Consider the following 19,982-nt stretch of genomic DNA (forward strand, 5'->3'; position numbering starts at 1 on the left):
GTAGCTTGTACGTTTCTGTGGGCGGGTGAAGAGGCTGCGGGTACAAACCGTGTATCTATATGGTTCCTTCCTCCCGAACCCTACTTGCACTCTGGACTGTTATATTGGGGGTATCTCTGGCTTACCGACGTCGGTGCACCTTTTTTTGGAGGGGCTAGGCTCTTTTGGTTGTATTGTACTTCGAATCACCCACAAAGGTAGTAGAAAACAGTTTCCAATGCTATGTTTCATTTCGTGGTATGTTTTATGTAAGATTTAACTATATTTCGCCGACGTCAATATCGTCTTATGCCATAAACTTCACCCCCCTTCCATCGACATTCCCTTTTTCAAATTATTCATTCATCGTGTCCTTGTCGCCCCAAACTTTTTATTTCGAGAGAGAGGACCAAAATAATAGTATAGATGTAGAGAGAAGTGCAACAACTTGTGAAGTATAGAAATTTAGGTGTAGGATATTCTTTTCTACATTTTGTGTGGTCAAAAGTTTATTGTATGATAATATAAGTTATGAAACTTAGGTGTGCAAGTTATGCTAACGAACAGAGAATATGCTATGCGTGTAATATTACTAAATTGGCACAAGGAGTTGTATTGGCCAAAGTAGCTAACCTTAATGGTCAACAAGAAACCAATTCTATTGAGATTGTCATGACTTAAAAAAATAATGTACACTAAGAGATCAAAGAATGTTTATACAGAGTTTGTCATTCACAAAAAGATTAAACTTCAACTTTGAGAAAATGTGAATTTAGACCTAAACAGAAGGAAAAAACTTAAATGGGCCTTTACGAGCCTCTAATATATCTTTTATACCATGACTAATGCCCAGTTGGTCCTAAACATGTAACCCGCTATCAAAAAAATAATTGCAATAGTTAAATGATAGAGTGTAATATCAGTCAACCATAGACCTCAAGTCATACAAATAGAGAATGTTCGAAGGAAGACATAAGAGATTAGATGGTTGAATTGTTGATTATAGAATAGGCCCATAATGTGTGTTAAAAAATGTACATCTCCCAAAGTGCGTCAAAAAGTGTGTCGAAATGACAATTTTTAACACATATTTTGACACTATTTTGTAAGGCCACTTATTTTCTAACAATTAGACCGTCTATTTTTAAACTTTATTTCAAAGATCATGTTTATTAAAAATCACCTAAATCCAAAACTACATGATCATTGAATTAAATAAGTCATTTTAGTATTTATTCGTGAACCTGTGTTCGTCTATTTTTTTTACTACAAATTAATGTTTTAATGTTTCAAAATTTGTCTATTATTTTGCTAAGATGATATATGAATGACTATCCTTACAAATGAATGTCTTATTATCTTGATATTTCTTTGTGAATCCATATTCGTCTGTCTATGAATAATAGAGCTACGACATAAGAAAAAACAATTATATGGCATTTTAGAAAACAAAAATAAGAAAAAGAAACATATTTGCCGTATAATAACCGCTGAACATCTCTTGTTGCCACCTTTGGATTAGTCCATTAGGTCCTTTTTTCCTCCCATGAAACAAAACAACATAGCTGAACATAACAAGATAAAGCTGGTACTTTTGAAAGGCCTTTTTGTTTTTTTTGTTTTTTGGTGCGTATAGTACAATAAAGCACTATAAATGTAACGAATCGAACAACATTCACTAAACAAAACATGTTTCAAATCACATCTAATTCTCTAGTCAAGATCTAATACATATGAACGTCAACGTATTAGTTACGATCATTGTAAAGCATTTCAGCTAATTTATAAAAGGGAACTTTAACGAAAAGCACCCGGTACTGTTCACTTTAACGAAAAACCACATTTTTACACTAAAAAGTCAATCCTGGTACTATTCACTTTACCCTTTATTTTGTCCTTATCATTAAAACTCAAAGTTTTCAAGCCCTTTTCATGAGTTTTCCTTTTATAAAAATAACAGCATATAACTCACTAACTATATTTTTTTTAGGGTAATGTTAGGGAAGGTAAACTTGTAGACAAAATTTACAAACTAAATGATGTGTTATCAATATAAATGAGCACATCTATCAACGCTTAAGTAATAATCCAATCATCAACTCTTTTTTTTCATTTAGTTTACAAAATTTAGCTTATAAATTTAGTCTCTCTATCATTACTTTTTTTTTTTTTAATTTATCCAACAATGGTACACAAATAACTGAAGCCTAAGTCCACCTAATTTAGATGGTAAAGCAATTAGCTCAAATCAAATTGGAGAAAATCGGCTTTCAAGCAATTAACTCAAATCGATTGGAGAAAAACGACATTTCAAGTATAACAACAATGGCAACTGGCTCTTAGAAGAAATCAGTCTAAAACCAACTAAAGACTAAAGGATGGTTCTTTCCCGACTTAAAAGAAACCTCAAATACAGGGGTGAAACAAGAAAAATTACTCAAATCCAACTCTATAAACCAACTAGAAGTGGGAACAAAGATTTAAATGAGAAGTAGCCAGTTAAGGGAATTAAGGCGAAAAGAGCAAGAAAACAATTTATACAGAGAAAGCATGGTTGAACTTAACAATTTAAAAGTATGGATTATTTGATCCTTGAACTTTGAATGTGTAGATCCAGAGACAATCTGCTCCCGTGATCTAATGGTTAATCTTAACCAAAGTTGTTTTCAAGTTAGAAAATATGCGTAGCCCATCACATCCACAAATTAATAATGATATATTACCAAATTGAGATGAAATCATGGGAAAGGGATCCTCTTGGATCCCTTCCACTAAATCCATCAAGTTTGAAAATTCGGATCATTGAAATTTGATCTAACGGCTAAAGTTATTATAACTTTTAAAGTGGACCCTTTTTGTAGCCGTTTGATCAAATTTCAATAGTTCAAATCTCCAAACTTAATAGATTTGATAGAAGGGATCCGGAGATGACCCTTTCCGAAATCATGAACCGTCACCACCACCGTTGTAGCTTGTAGGTTTCTCGGGGCGGGTGACGAGGCTGCCGGTACAAATTATGTATTTATATGCTTCCTCCCGAGCCCTAATTGCACTTTGGACTCTTATATTGGGGTATCTCAGGTCTGGCCTACTAACGTCGGTGGACTTTTTGTGGAGAATCGTCTGGGAGGGGCTAGGCTCTCTTGCTTGTATTGTACTTCGAATTAGCACAACACTTATTACAATGCTATGTTTCATTTCGTGGTATGTTTTATGTAAGATTTAAAAAAAATAAAATTTAAAAAAAAAAAAGAACAAACAAATGATGACAAGTCATGATTATCCACTCATTCCGGACCCGAAGAGGCTATGGAAAATTTCACTATACCCGTGACCACAATCAAATAGACACACCAGCATCGATATCGTCTTACACCAGAAACTTCATCCCCTTCCATCGACATCCCTTCTCCCATATATACATACACCTTGTCACCCCAAATTTTTAGGAAACTTTAACAAAAAGCTCCCGGTACTGTTTACTTTAACAAAAAATCATATTTTTATACTAAAAAGTCAACTCTAATACTATTCACTTTACTTTTTATTTTGTTCTTATCGTTAAAACTCAAAATTTTCAAACTCTTTTCATTAGTTTTCCTAATTTTTTATGTTGAGAATAAGTACCAAAATAATAGTATAGATATAGAGAGAAGTGCAACAACTTGTTAAGTATAGAAATTAGAAATTATGTTTAACACTGTTTCGAGGAAAATAAATTTAACATTTTGATAAAAGTTAAATTTATAAACTAACTGGACTAATTTTTTTGTTTGGATTTATAAACATAAAAATTTAGAATTTTTTTTTCAGTAATGCACCATTATTACTTTAGTACTAGTTTAATGTGACGACCCGTCCCGAATTAAAACATATTTTATCCTCGAATGTGTGAAAATGACGAGTATACCCTCAAGTCATAGTGACGTGGATGTACATTTTTAGTTTTAAATTATTTGTAACGGACGTGAGTAAATTATACGCGACGTCACGAGTGCATGAATGCAAGTTTGGGCCGAGTCGGGTGTAGAGGAAATGTTGTGGAGGAATAAGGGAGTTGTGGGTTGTTTTGATTTAAATTGTTAGCCTTAAACCTTATGGCCCAATCAGGGCCCTACTCTTCTATTTCTGCCCAATCCCGTGAGACACACACACCTACACACGTGCTCCTTCTTCCCTAACTCTCTTTTTCTCGAACTCTCTCTTTCCGTACAACCTGATCTCATAGCTCTCAAAACCCTTCAAAACGTCATAGATCGAGTGTAAGGATAACACTATTGTGCTTCCCTCGACCTTACGAATCGAGCCGTACCCTTGGTTTGAAGGGAAGACTGGTAGAACTCGAGATACCCGAGCTCCGGCAAGGAGTGTAATTTTCTCCGACGTGATCGTCGAGGTTTTACTTGCTATTGAGACTTGGAAAGGTATTATTACAACTCCTCTAATGTTTTAGACTATTTTTGGTTAAGTTTGGACGTCGAAATAAGCTTGGTACGTATTATGAAAGAAAAATTGTGTTCTTTTTATTCTTGTAAAAATACATGACTTCAATTCTTTTGTGCTTTGGCGAGAGAAGAGAAGGAAAGTAGATTGCTCTATGCAAATAATAGATTTATCAATGCTTATGAAAGTGGATTGCTCTTTGCTTTTTTTTTTTTTTCCTACTACGACCGAGAGAAATGCCAGTAGAGATGAGCATACAAAATTTAACGTATGCTGGAAGACTGCATAAATTCAAACCAAGAACAAATCCAAATATCCACATATCACTATATTAATAATTCCAAAAGCATTTCCACAAATCCATCATGCTTGACTTGAAATAGAGATATTTGAAAATAAATATAATTTGCAACACATTACATAAACCACTCACCTTTGATAATTCGAGCTTTAACAAGATAACCCAACTGAAAATCTCCAGAAGTTAAGCTTACATGCATACTGACTAACTCCTTTGCATGATAACAAAGGAGCGCATTTGCTCTCCTGCTTATAAAACTCGGGCCTCTCTGTGCGTGCAGAAGAATGAGAGAGTTTGAGGGAAAGAGAGATGTAAAATAGAAGGACAAAGTGAGATGGCAGAAAATATAAAAGGAAGGGGGAGAGTTGAGTAGAAGTCAGTGGTAAGGGAGAGAAAGGAAGAATATTATATTGGTTGAGTGGATAGGTAGAGAGTGCGTGGGAGATGGATTGTTTGCTTCCTCTTCTCATATCCTTCTTATGCTCTCCTGTTTTATGCGATCACGGTTAAATCACGTCAATATTTTATATTAATTTATTTATAAAAATAATAAGATAAAAAATAAATATTTATATGACTGTGATCACATAAAACAGAAAATAAGAAGATATGAAAAGAAGATGACAGACAATCCATCTCGGAGTGTGTGTGGTTCGGCTGAAAATGGGGAAAAGAGAGTTAGTGAGGTGTGAAAAAGTAATAAAATAATAGAAGGTAATGATGTGCTGTTGAAAACATAAAAAGGTTATGATATGCTGGTAGAAAAAAGAAAGAAGGCCGGCTGATGGAAGTGGGGAAGGATCCCATTTTCTCATCTTAAAACTTCACAGAAACCTAACCAAATACGGGTTCTCACAAGTCTAATCATTGAAAATGAATGGAAAAAAACAACAAATGGGAACCGCTTGTAAAACTGTGTGAATGACCACTTCATTTAACTAAGGATAAAAGAATAGAAGTCAATATTGTAGGCTTAAATAGTATAAGTATACGAAAAATGAACGAAGGTTAACCAAAGTTTTGTGAACCTCTCTCATTTTTAGATGTGCATCTTGATAATGGGATTTTATTTCTCTCACTTTACGAAAATTGAGAACTATGGTTGTAATGGAAATATGCTTTCAATTAGTGTGCTTGTGAAGTATGAATTCCAACTATTTTCTCTCCTATGTTAGTATGAGGCCCTTTCACAAGGGAGTGTGATATTCACACACCATTTTTTACTTCTCACACACTCTTCTAATTTTCGACTGTCGGATTGGATGAATTGAAAAAGATCAACGGATAGAAATTAACAAAGAGTGTGTGAAAAGTAAAAAATGATGTGTAGATAGCACACCCCTTTCACAAGTGGTCCGCCATTGTGCAGGGCTTAATTTGCCATTAGTATGATAATGATTCAAGTGAAGTGTTACGTGTTTTAATTTTTAATTTATATTAAAAGAATAAACAAAAAATACCTAATAACTATTTCTAAATAGGAAAAATAAACAATTAAATTATAAACGTATCTCCTTAAGAATTCCATGAAAATGATAAAGGACATTCCTAATCCTCCCTACAGAAAACGAATATGATCCACAATTTTTTTTATTTTCTAATTATGATCTAATTAATCGAAGAGAAGTTGTATTCTTGACGGATAAAGAATCCCCGATGATTAATTTACAATTATGAATATGATAATTTTCGTAATTGTAGAAATGAATATAACATTTCTATCCCTAAACTGAACCATTACCATCCCTAACCGTTTTGAAGCTGATATTGAAGCAACAAAATAACAAAAAAAATAATAATTCCAAGAGTTGGCAAGGCAGTATGGATGAACTACGATGCTTCAACATAATTTATTTTTTAGACGAAATTATAGCAATTTATTAGAAATTAAGGATTGCAATCATTAAATTAGCGATGCTAAACAAAAATGATTTAGAATATAGAAAGAACTTACTAGATATTGAAATATTTCCAGAAAACTACAATCCGGGTACATATTTAAAAGGTACAAACATTTGAATGGCATAAGTAATTAAATCAATATTTGATACACAAAAATTACTTTCTTGATGAAGAAATTCTTATAAAAAGAAACCCAAGTCCACCTCATTCAGAGAATTCTTCAAAACTAAAGACATATATAAGAGATTGCTAAACATTTCAAGATTTATCTCCAAATCTTCCTCCTGATATGAGAAAAACAATGATTCCGGAGAGGGGACTATGTGACGGGTGGAAGAAAGGGGGCGGCGTACGACTATTTATAGTTGGTTTGTCTTCCTGAAACCCTAGTGTGCCGTGACAGTATTTGTGGGCTGCTGAGGTCTATCTTAGAAGCCCATATATTGGGCTTTACCTAAGCTTTTACAAAGCTCTATTTGTTGATCATGTTGGGCTTACCCACTCAATCGGGATGTCCTATCATACAATTTGACAATTTTTTCCCTTTCTTTTTGCAAATCAAACCTGAAAAATGAGTTGAGTGTTTACTAATTATTACAATAACTTAGTAATACGGTTTAGTGATATTCCTCTTTACTTGTGAATGAGAGACTTTAAGTTTGATTCTAGCCAATGATGAATTTGAATCAGATTATTACCAGTCAATTGTAAGACTTAACTCACTCTCAAACACCCTTAGTATAGATAATATCATTTATTCAATAAAATTAATTACTACCCACCTCTTAAGAGGTTGGGGTGTGCTTTACTTATCCATGGTCTTAGAGCATGTTTAATGGGAATCAATAGAGGTGGTAATGAATTTCTCATTATGACTTATTTTTAGTACAAGTTAATCACTTTAATGTCTTGCTTAATTATAAATTCACGTAATAAGGTTCAGTTCGGTTTTTTTTTTTTCAATGCACCAATTTTGTTATTTTGTTTTTCGGCAATGCACCTTTTTTATTTTAGTACTAGTTTGAGATAATGTTATTACTTAAATCCTGCACGAGATCAAGATTGAGATAATCTCATTTTAAGTAGTAGTACTGTACTAATTTTGCTTTATAAATACAATTGGATTCTCATTGAAGATGTTATGCTAAAACGTAGCTAGCCACACTATGAAAATAGAACTCATATCTTGAATACGAGAGCAAGTACTCTACCATTGGTAGAAATTTAGAAGGTATGGTCCTTGTGCGTTTTGAAAGTGGATTCTTGAAATTCTTGAACATGACCAATTTTACTGTCAATTTGCATTCACGAGGAAAAATCAGTACTAATGACCTGTGTCGAAATATAAAATTATTCATCGATCTACACTAAATTTCCTTATCATGTTATTTTGTGACACTGGTCTTACATTTTTTTCATTTCTAGTTTAGCGGTTGAGATTGTTACATCGAACTTTTTAATCCACATTACCAACACCGTTTGTTTTTTAAATCAAAAGTACAAGGAGAAAAATCTAGTTTTCAAAAGGATGTGAGATTATTTGAGAATAGCAGTATTTTGTAGATGCCCTGTCCATATCAGTAGTTGAGTGCCTTGATACTCTAATGTGTTCTATTGGTCCCAATCTAATTCTTCTACTCTTTCTCACTTGAATATCATGATATTTTAGAGTCTAGATGTTTATTCCTTAAATTCAAGTCTATGGTTTCAACTCAACCAAGTCATGATTGATTTCGTGGTGGTTTGTGATTCCTCCTTATGCTCTTCCTCAACGAGAATTCTAGGGTATGTACATTGACGATGACGTACTTTCATGAATTTAACGATAAAGTGAGTGTTCAAGAATTTAACATAATTTAATTGCTGAATGCGGTCCCCTCAAACCTTCATGCTTATGGCACCACTCAAAGATGGATGGGGCAAAATTAGGTAACCTTCCAAGCCTTTATTTCTAAGGAGCTTGCCCCAAAAGTCAGCCTCTAGACCTTAATGGAACCAATTTGGACTGATTTCCTAGATTTCTCGTTTACACTTTATTTTTTCGTATGTTTAGTGGACCTAACAAAAGAGTAAATGATGAAGATTCCTGACCAAAGGCAAATAATCATATAAATGGGGCAATTCTTATTTTCACAAGCATTTGTACTTATTGTGCCATAATATAAAGAAGTATAAAACAAATGAGTTCGAGAGTATTTAGTTTATGTTTTTTTCAAGAATAATAACAATGTAGTAATTTTTTTTTTAGACAACTGTCATTCATAAGATTTGAACTAAACATTCTCGGACAAAACGGAGAATTTATTCCATTAGATCAAATCAGTTAGTATCATATTTTTATGCATGATCTCTCCTTTTGTGTATATAATATGATACAAAAGCAAAAGAAGAAATTGTGGGGTTTTCACACTAATTTTGGAAAGGGGGAAACAATTAATGGTTTCAATTAGGAATTATAGAATTCTTTTCCTTTCCATACCTTGACAACACTAATCGCCCTGTTGAACTTGATCTCTTCAGTACCAGAGGACCCTTTACCAAGCTGAAAACTCCACTACTTCTAGGGTTGTTACTGGATTTGGAATTCTGTTCTTGATCAACTCCTTTTGATGATCCAATTTCCATGGAAAATTGAAGATTTTCGCTATAAAATTGGGCACTTCCCATATGATTTTCCAAGTCCTCGTCATCATCTTCACTATCATGCAAATGCAACACATCAGCAATGGAAACTGATCTCCTCAATTGCTGCTGGATCCCATGATCTTGTCCAATCTCACAACTGCTCACTCTACTCTCCAACTGACCAACAACCTCGTCCGAATTATCTTGAACCACCAAAATACTTACATTACTCCTGTGTTGGTATTCCGAAGCAGACGCGTTCACCTCCTCCTGTTGATTTCCATCGACCGGAGGCACCGCTTGTTGTTGATGAGGCACCAAAGCAATGGCAGGAGCAGCAATGTTCGACCGGCACAGCGGACAACTAGAATGAGATTTGAGCCAAGTATCAATGCAAGGAACATGGAAAGCATGGTTACATTTTGGCAACAGCCTCAGGCTCTCATTTTCTTCAAACTCACTTAAGCAAACCGAGCAATCTGTGCCTTCCACAAGCTTATCACCTTTCTTGTACTTGTGAACCGTGATGGACTTGATCAGGGACTCATCCAGACCGTTATTTGAGCCTGGCATCGATTCACTAACTAGGCTTGGATTCGAGCTGTCCATTTCCATGTGTCGAGCGCCATCACTGCCTCTTCGCCGGCAGTATCTGGTTATGATGGTGTAGTAAGTGACTAGAATGAAGGCACTAGCAAAGATGCCAATGATTGCTATAATGAGAGGAGAGAGATCTGTTGGGGAGTCTTGTTGGTTTTGATCATCGGCTTCGGCCAAATCAAATGCAGGTGGAGGACCAACGATATAGCACCACTGAGGGCAGTAGATGCTGCAAATCCCTTGGGAACAATCTTTGTATGTGTCATATGTTGCCCATGGATTTTGGTTTCCTGCAGAGCCCATATGACCAAAAAAAACTCAATAACCCTAGCGCCTGCCAGATCTTGCAAGTCTTTTTCTTTTCTTAATTTGGTCACTCCCCTTTTACTTTGCTTGATTTATGCTAATGTTAGAGAGAGAGAGAGAGAGAGAGAGAGAGAGAAAGGGAAGCAAAGTAGTAGAGGAGAAGGGAGGTGGATTATTGATGTGACTCCCTTGTATTCCACAACTTTTTCTTTAATTTGTTTTCTTTTTCTTTGGAATTATTTGTGGGAGGTGATGCTTTGTTATCTTGTATATTTGGAAGTAGATGATTGGTAGTTGAGTTTCTATCAAGTGATTAACCTAAAAGCTTAAGAAAGCATCAAATCCAAGTCTCTGTAGTCGGTGAATATAGGTGGGAGTGTACTCTTTGCGTTTTAAAAATATGCAAAGCAACACCACACTTCAAACTAACTCAACCCTCGGCCTTCTTGCCTCCTTTGAAAAAAAGGACTCAAGATTCTTACATAATTTAATATGATTTTTTTCCTTTTAAAAGGGGGACAATTAATGGCAAACCAGGGTTATCCATCTTTTCCGGAGGCTGGAAAGATTCACAGAGACATTTCAGCCTCCTCTTGACCACAATCAAGCAGACGCACTAGCTTGAAGCCTCGAATGCGGGACCTCCCTATTTCTTGTATTTTGAGAGCCGGAATCCGTGCCCTTGGCACCGGACTACTTGCTTTTCAAGACCTTAATCTAATCAATTTTGTATGATTGTCACTTAGTACTACGGTCTAATGATGTTTCTCTTCATTTGTAAGCCTTAGATTCTATTCTCATCAAAGACGAATTTAAACCACATTATTGTTAGTCCATTATGAGACTTAGTCCATTCTCCTACTCCTTTAGTGTAGATAAATTGTCTGTTTAAAAAAATCATTTTGTATTATTCATTTGTAAGAAAATAATCAATATTTTATGTTTAGTTACTATGACAACCTAGTTAAAGTCGCCAATTACTTTAGGAAAATTTTATTTTAACCCATCTAACTTATTTCTACACCCAACTTACTCTTTGCACCCATTTGGTTTTTCACTGAACTATTAATATCTCTTTAAACCGAAATTTAATTCCTAATATACCCCGTAAACCTAATTCAATTATAACAGCACCAATCAAAATCGAATTATACATATATGGGTTGCTTTTCTTGTATTTGATCAAAAAACACCACCACCAAATCAAAATAAAATTAAAATAATACTACATAAGGGTTAACGCCGAACACAGAAGCATATTCGTCTAAAAGAAAACTCTAATCTACATGCCATTAAGCTTCTGAAACTATTCAAATTGCTTAAGTTCAACCCTGAGGTTTTATTCCGGCTATGTCTTCGAGAGTCAGATTCAACGTATCAGCAGAACCTTTCTTCACCTCTTCCCCACGGGCAGCCAGAAATTGCTCAACGTTGGATGGTTTTCCAAAATACCCGAGATGATCAGCAATCAGGTGGAGATTGTTACACCCACCACAGCAAGCTACCACCACACCTTTCTCGTATGATTCTCTACTGCACGTCTTCATGGATCTTGTTTCACAGACAGTGCAGGTAAAAAGCATGGCCAGGTCATGCCTTGGGGATATTTTCTGCTCGAAAGAAGCAGAAGATTTGGTATCGGAACTGTTGATAGCGTTCGCATCATTATTCGGTTTCGAACTGCCATCTTCAAGATTTGCCAAATCCTCATTAACCAGATTAGTTGGATTTGTTTGTGCCTGAAGATCTATTTTGTCAAATCCATATCTTTTGAGTATAGAACTTGTAGAAGGAACAAATTGATTTGCCGCCAACAATTTGTATGAACAAAAACAAGAAAAGTTAAACGGAATAGTATACAGTTTAAGCATGAAAATATTTATCTTTAAAAGAAATCCATGGAGAACGTATAAATGACGGACTGAACCAACAAGTTCTTCAGCATAAAGAGAGAAACAAACGGAGGACTTCGATGGAAATAGATCAACAAATTCAACTTAGTATACAAAAACAAGAATAGTTTTCTGTGTCTAAATTGATGGATAGCATTATCAGATACTATGGGTGTCCATTTTTGTGTTTTGTGCGAACAAACAAGTAACGCGGATATGTCCGTACACCATCAATAAAAGAGTAAACAATAGCCATCTACTTATGAAAAATTTCTGAGTTTCCTATATATTTTCCACCATCACATTTCTTTTTCTTTTCTTGATTAGCAATCTTCCGCAAAAGAAATGAAATGAACGTAGGGTTTAATTATAGTGTTTGGGTTTATTGATAAATTTGAGATTTATTATTAATTTCATTTTGTACTTAATAGTAATTATGCAATAGGGTAAAATAGACAATTAACATTCAAAATTTTAAGTTGGATGTAAAAAGAGGTTGCATAGGTTTAAATAAAATTTCCCTTACTTTATTATATTGTTGATTCTGTGATTTTCTTTTGTCGATAGTTAATTATAACATTATCTATTAACTATAGTCTGGTGAAGTCGACAATAATTTTAATTTAGTGGTGCTTCCTTTGTAATGTTGAAAAATATTCATATGGATAATGCTGGGGGACACAAGGATTTTTCATCTAAAATTAGTATGTTTCATCCCAATTGATTAAAGAAAAAGGTAATGCTAGGAAGATTATATATTTTGTTGATGCACAAAACCGGAGGGGTCTTGGAATAACGTAAATCCGACCGTGAATATGCAAGAAAGTAAATAACACAAGATGTATTGTGGTTCACCCCAATGTTTGGGCTACGTCCACACATATATTATATTTCTCTGAGAGGATTGTGAGGGTGAGGGTGAGAGCTTCTGAGGGTGAGAGAGTTCTTCCCATGGCCTAAGAATTGGCCTCCCTTAATGAGGAGAGTGAGGGATCCTTTTATAGAATAAGGGCTCCTTACTTATTACATATTTGCCCCTCCATTTATTGCATAATGACATTTGAGTCCCCCGAGCATTTATACAAGGTCTAAATATGGAGGCCCTAAGTATGGTACAAACAGTAGTCCCCCAAGTCTTCAGTCAAGAAAGTCTTTTGGCTGGATACTTGAAATTTAGTCCATGTGTGGGCCGAAGTAACTAGATGTTGTCTTGAACTGATGCTCGATATGATATGCGAGACTGCTCGGTTTGTGGCTTTTGTTACTTTGGTTTGCTCGGCTTGTGGCTTTGAAGGTGAGGGAGTCCCTTTCATAGAATAAGAGCTCGCTCCTCAATACATAAGTGATGGGCTAAGAGTTGATGCTCGCGGCGAGGCTGTTGCTCAGTTGGCGGCGATGCTCTCTAATGATGGTGAGGGGGTCCCTTTTATAGAATAAGGGATCGCTTCTCAATACATAAATGATGGGCTAGAGTTGATGCTCGCGGCGAGGCGGTTGCTCAGCTGGCGATGATGCTCTCTAATGATGGTGAGGGAGTCCCTTTTATAGAATAAGGGCTCGCTCCTCAGTACATGAATAATGGGTTAGAAGTGATGCTCGCGGCGAGGCGGTTGCTCAGCTGACAGCGATGTTTTCTAATGAAGGTGAGGGAATCCCTTTTATAAAATAAGGGCTCGCTTCTCAGTACATAAATAATGGGTGTTCTCTAATGAAAGTGAGGGAGTCCTTTTTATAGAATAAGGGCTCGCTCCTCAGTACATAAATAATGGGTTAAGTCTCCCAAGTATTTTACATGAGGCCCAGTTGAGGCCCAATATATGGTACATAATATAGTCCCCCAAGTCTTCGGTCAATAGAGTTTGTTGGTTGGAGACTTCAAATTGAATCCATGTATGGGCCGAAATGACGGTTGTTCGGAGGCAGTATTTGCATACCCTGAATTGAAGCTTTGTAGGTGAAGCTTTGTAGGTGAAGCTTTGCAAGTGAAGCTTTTGAAGATGGAGTTTTATAAATGAAGCTTTTGAAGCTGGAGCTCTGTAAATGAAGTTTTTGAAGCTGATTGACATGAGTGATGCTCATGAATGTTGACATGAGTGATGGTCATGAATGTTGACATGAATGATGGTCATGAATATTTATGTATGATTGACATGAGTGATGCTCATGAATGTTTATGTATGATTGACATGAGTGATGCTCATGTATAACTTTGGAATACTGGACGTACTTTTGATCACCTGGTTGGTGATAATAGCGGCAGGCTGCCGAATAATTTTGGAGTACTGGGCCTTTTGATCACCTGGTTGGTGATAATAGCGGCATGCTGCCGAATAATTTTGGAGTACTGGGCATACTTTTGATCACTTGGTTGGTGGTAATAACTGCAGGCTGCCGAATAATTTTTTGTAGTACTGGACGTACTTTTGATCACCTGGTTGGTGATAATGGAGGGCATGGCTCTTTTGGGCATATGAGCCTTCGCCTTCCACATAACATTCCAGCCCTTTTTTTTTGGGCTTGCTGTTTTTTTTTTTTATAATTATTATTACCCTCTCGATGGAGTTTATACAGATGTCTCCGAAAGATAAGAAAAATAAATTACATCATTCAAAAATAAATAAAGCAGTCATTAGGGACCAGACGTGCTATCCATCGTGCTGTCATCTCTCTGTGGACCCCTTTCCAGCAAGACCGATTCCATTGCCTAAAATTTCAGAAACCCCACTTTACTCCATTGTTGGTCTCTCTGTTTCCGCCAATGTGGCTAAAAATCCTCATCTTTTTTTTTTATTCCTTATCCTCCTCCTTTTTCTTTTTCTATTCTTTTCCTCCTTCTTTTTCTTTTTCTTTAACATCATGGTGTCGTCTGTGAAGAGTGGGAACATGCACTCCTTCATGATGAGAGTCTTTATCTTTTTCAGAAGTTGATGCCTTTTTGAATGGCTCTAGCTATCACGTTTGAGAGCATCTTCTGTAGCAGCATCAAGCATCTCAATCATTGAGGGGTGAACAAATGTAGTAACCAAAGGTATGCCTTCTGGAAATTCCACAAAGATTGGTCGTTCTAAATCCTCAGTTTCCTCAGGAAAAGGGGCTTCTGTTTTGGGCGAAAACTCATTAGAAGTGGAGAGAAAGAGACGAAAAGCAAGACCCATCAGAAGGATTGCAACTCTAAACTTCACCATCAAATGCTTGTGCTTGTGATTAAACCAGTCCATTCAATTCAGCTTCATTGCCTTCACTGCGTGCTTCTTGCTTTCTTTCTCTCTAGATCTTTGAATGTAGTGGATGTTGAGCTAGAATTTTCTTGGAAAATTCAGGCCGGATTTTCCCAGAAAGTTGTTGTAAAAGCTAGAGCAAGAGCTGCACTGCAGTACCTTCGGATGAGGTGGCCAGGGCGGGGAGCTTGGAGATAAGGCAAGGGGACGCAATGGCAGTGTGGAACGGTTGAAGAGAGCTCAATTCTCGCTGCAACAGCCTTGAGGAAGGGGAGCGACGGGCCATGAAATTGGACGGAATCGAAGGGCATGGCGCTGCTAAAATTCTTGTTCTTGCTGTTGACATCGCTGCTCGGAAAAACGCGCGCAGAATTGTCGATCTTCCAGCAATCGAAGCTGACATTTTTTTTATCTTTGTTCGTCTGTGTATTTCGATTCCAAACCCTAAAACCTCTGTTTCTCTCTGGCTCCATCACCTTCTCCTACTGTAGGCCCCGAAGCCATCACCGTGACAGTATAGATTTGATGGATGGCTAAGATCAGTTGGAGGTTAATGGCCAATTGGTTGTGTTATCTGTCTCTGTGATTTGCTTGTGGAATTGGAGGCTATTTGTCAGCGGATTCAAGAGAGATGCACCTGAGTTTCTCTTTCTCTCTGTAGATTGAATGGGTGTGTCTCTGAGTGTGGGTGTTGGGTTCCTGCAAATTCACGGCAGAGGTGAAAAAATGAAAGATAACTGACACAACTTTTCGTATTGCTTCACACAGCGACAAATGTTGATGCACAAAACCGAAAGGGTCTTGGAACAACGTAAATCCGACCGTGAATCTGCAAGAAAGTAAATAACACACGATGTATCGTGGTTCACCCCAATGTTTGGGCTACGTCCACACTGATATTGTATTTCTCTGAGAGGATTGTGAGGGAGAGGGTGAGAGAGCTCTTCCCATGGCCTAAGAATTGGCCTCCCTTAATGAGGAGAGTGAAGGGTCTTTTTATAGAATAAGGGCTCCTCACTTATTACATATTTGCCCCTCCATTTATTGCATAATGACATTTGAGTCACCCGAGTATTTATACGAGGTTTAAATACGGAGGCCCTAAGTATGGTACAAACATATTTAAATCATATTTTGTAACTCATATGACGTGATTATTGATGATCAGATTATTACTTAAGTATTGATTAGCATGCTTATTTTCTATTGGTGACACATCACATGATTTGCAAATTTGGTTTAAAAAATTAGTCTACCTAGCATTATCCTAAAGCAAATGATAAACACACGTACTTTTTCTCCATAAACACACCCCTATTTTTTTTTTTTGTTTTTTGGAAAACAACACACCCCTATTTAATCTTACTAGTTGTTTTCGTTTGAGATATTAAAGTCAATGACTAATTTTTTTTTAATTATTATTATTAAGGGGAGGGGAAAGACTTCAAAAATATTACATTAACTTAGGTGAGAGAGAGTTTCGAACCCAAGAAGCATAAGTAGAAATCCAGCATATCCACTAGAATAGCGGACCACATGCAATTCGATAACCAAAAATAAAAAAGAGTGAGAAGCTAAAATAAGTGTCACAATCACCCATTAATTAATTAGATAAATTTGATTTTATTGACAAATATTATGTCAAAGAAATAAGAGATTTATGATAGCCATTTAATTTTCTACCATTAATCTCCACTTGTTAGGTCATCTTCATTGGTTGGGATACCCCCCCCCAACAAAAAAAAAACCATCTCCAATGATTGAGCTTTAATAAGTAATGGGGAGACATTTAATTTTCTACCATTAATCTCCACTTGTTAGGTCATCTTCAGTGGTTGGTATACCCCCCCCCCAACAATAAAAAACCATCTCCAATGATTGAGCTTTAAATAAGTAATGGGGAGAAAATAACATTTTGGGCTAGATTTCCTCCCCATTTTAAGCTAGGGATAAGAAACTGGGTCAACCATGCACGTTCACGCGCTACACAAAACATCACACACGAGGAGTTGACGCGCCTCACTGCCCCTCGTGACAAAGCTGCTAGCGGTGGAACCCATTGGCTACAACATTGTCAGCCACTTGTTTTGAGCCCAACAACTCTTTTCTTGATCCAACGACTAGCGTGACTAGACCGTTGGTTAATCCAACGGTCCAAATTCAATTTTTTTTAAATTTATAATTACATTAATCGAATGGTTGTGGTCGAATATAAGCAAATCTAACTATATAAAAAAGAGAGGATTTGACGGTACAAATTCATGTAGTATTTTAATTGTCGTTTGTATTATTGTTTTAAGATCGAATTATGAACTTTTGTTTAAGAATGGGGTAGGTTGTGCAATTTTTCATTATTTATCAGAATTTAAATATTTTTAGATCAAAATATTCATAAAAATAAATTAGGATAATCCACATAAGTTTTATTTTTCAAAGAGTTAAAAAAAAAAAGCTAAAATCAATTTTTAATAATCTCGGGCTAAAATTTTAAGCCATAACCATTGGAGAATAAAAATTATTTCTGGATTATTGCTTAAAATTTTTTGGTTTAAAATTTTAAGCTTCATCTCCAACTATTGGAGACGGTCTTAGAAGACTTTGTTTGACAATGGTGTCGTTGTGAAATAGAACAAAGGAGAACTATTCTAGGGAATGTGATTGTAATGGGATAATTTAGGTGTTACCGTATCATGATTACATGAGTTACTAATTAACTCATATTATAATATTTGTATATAAATTAATTTTTCTTCAAGTAAATATGTGTTGTTGTCTCATTTAATACGTGAACTAATACTATTACGTGCATAATAATATTACAATATAACAATAATTTCTCAATGCAAAGACTTTCATATCCTTGCTTAATCCTATATAAGTGTCGTTGAACAAACCTATGAGGCTTTAAAGATTCCCGAATTTGAACGAAGTTGTCTCCCTAAAATGAAAATAAACATTGTTTGAGTTAGGCTTTTTAGTGAAAATTATCTTTGAGACTGACATAATGACACACCCCGTCCCGAAGGAGGGCATGCTGGCCGTCACGTGAGAGTGACGTAACCATTTGCACAGTACGGAAGCTTTAAGATACAATTTATAAGTTGATACACCCGAAGGTGAGTCCTAATTTTGTCCATTCTGTCAGAACACCGTCGAATTCCTCGTAGTCACCACACCTTTGTGATTCCTGAACCTGGAGGGGCGCAAAACCAAAATTGAGTGGGTCAGTAAAACAATTCTTTTCCAAATCCAAACATTTCTCAAAACGTTGTAACCCCTCTCCGTAAAACCTGTATACTTTCCCAGAAATGTAAAATATAAATATACATATATATTCTCAAAACTTCATTTTTACTATCTCAACATTTTTCTTTATCAATCATGCCATGCCATGTCTAATTCAACAGTTAAGTATGGATGCATCAACAATAATCATATCAGGTGCAAGAAAGTAATCAACCGGAGGCCCTCTAATAGCCCTATACGGTTGAACCTAGAGCTCAAAATCTATCACTCTCACTCTGCCGGAGTCACCTCTGTGACCTGTCCGGCCTTCTGCACATAAGTTACGCTCTAGTGCTTTCTCATCAATCATCTGTGCACATAATCTAAGGTCACCCACCAGTCGAAATCTCACTAACACTCTTCGACTGGCCCGTCGCACCCACTCCGCGTGGACTGTGCGACCAGCATCTACTTGGATCCAAGGCGAGCGTGCGATGCGGTGAATACTATAAGCACTAAACTATGGTGCAGGATTTGAGCTCAATATACATCAACATCATCATAACAGTAATTAAATACTCACCTGATACTCACCTGTGCGTCCGCCGCACCATTCATTCATATGCATCATATCTCAATTCATACTTTTCATATCATTTCATGCATGGCAATTCGATTCACATTTCTATATACTTTGCATATAATTTTATGCATGGCATCTCAATTCACATCTCAATATACTTTTCATATAATTTTATACATTGCATTTAAAGCATAATTTCATGCATTTTCAATTTCTGGGAAAACGGTAAGTATATATGTATACGGAAAACAAAACTGCCCACTCACCTGGAGTTCGCCCTACAACTCCCTAGCACAATACGCCAAGACGTCATGACGATCGGCGCCTAAAACAATAATCAATTCCAACCTCAGAATTCATATCGATAGAATATATAACTTATATAAAATACGTCACTACGTAGTTCAATCCGGAAGATCCACTACTCAGATTTTAAATCCATAACTTCCAGAGGTCCACAATATATCTCTAGGATAACATCCTAAAATTTCATTACCATCCAACGGTCGGATCGTCAATTCACATTTTCACCTAATGCGAAAACTATAAAACGTTATTCGAACACCTAACCAACAATCCTTAATAACTTTCTCATACGGTGCTCAATTTGGGTATATGAATATACCACAGTGATCTACTCGACGTCACGGACGTCGACATATTTTTAAAATAATTTTTTACTGTAGCACGCGCCCCCACGCGCCAAGGAAGGCACGGGTCCACGCGCCCCCACGCGCACTTCTTCTTCCTTGGGTCGCCGGACTGGTTTTTCCGGTGACCAGAAAACTGGGCATTTTTCAAATGCCTTGTTCTCCTTCGTTTCTCAACCATTTTCTTCGTATAATATATCAATTTAAAGCCCTCAACATGTAGAATCACAATATACTACTTTTAAGCTTCAAAAACAA

General features: G+C 36.3%; 2 protein-coding genes across 2 annotated transcripts; both read right to left on the minus strand.

The window, feature by feature from the left end:
• Positions 1–8,905: 8,905 nt before the first annotated feature.
• On the minus strand, positions 8,906–10,333 carry LOC126628044 (RING-H2 finger protein ATL52-like). Its single transcript, XM_050297625.1, has one exon. It carries the CDS (start codon positions 10,151–10,153, stop codon positions 9,068–9,070), a length of 1,086 nt encoding a protein of 361 aa, XP_050153582.1. The 5' UTR covers positions 10,154–10,333; the 3' UTR covers positions 8,906–9,067.
• Positions 10,334–11,360: 1,027 nt separating this feature from the next.
• On the minus strand, positions 11,361–12,133 carry LOC126628045 (uncharacterized protein C24H6.02c-like). The gene has a single exon (XM_050297626.1). The coding sequence runs from the start codon at positions 12,025–12,027 to the stop codon at positions 11,482–11,484; it is 546 nt and encodes a 181-aa protein (XP_050153583.1). The 5' UTR covers positions 12,028–12,133; the 3' UTR covers positions 11,361–11,481.
• Positions 12,134–19,982: the final 7,849 nt, after the last annotated feature.

Source organism: Malus sylvestris, chromosome 7 (assembly GCF_916048215.2).
Source record: "Malus sylvestris chromosome 7, drMalSylv7.2, whole genome shotgun sequence".
NCBI lineage: Eukaryota > Viridiplantae > Streptophyta > Magnoliopsida > Rosales > Rosaceae > Malus > Malus sylvestris.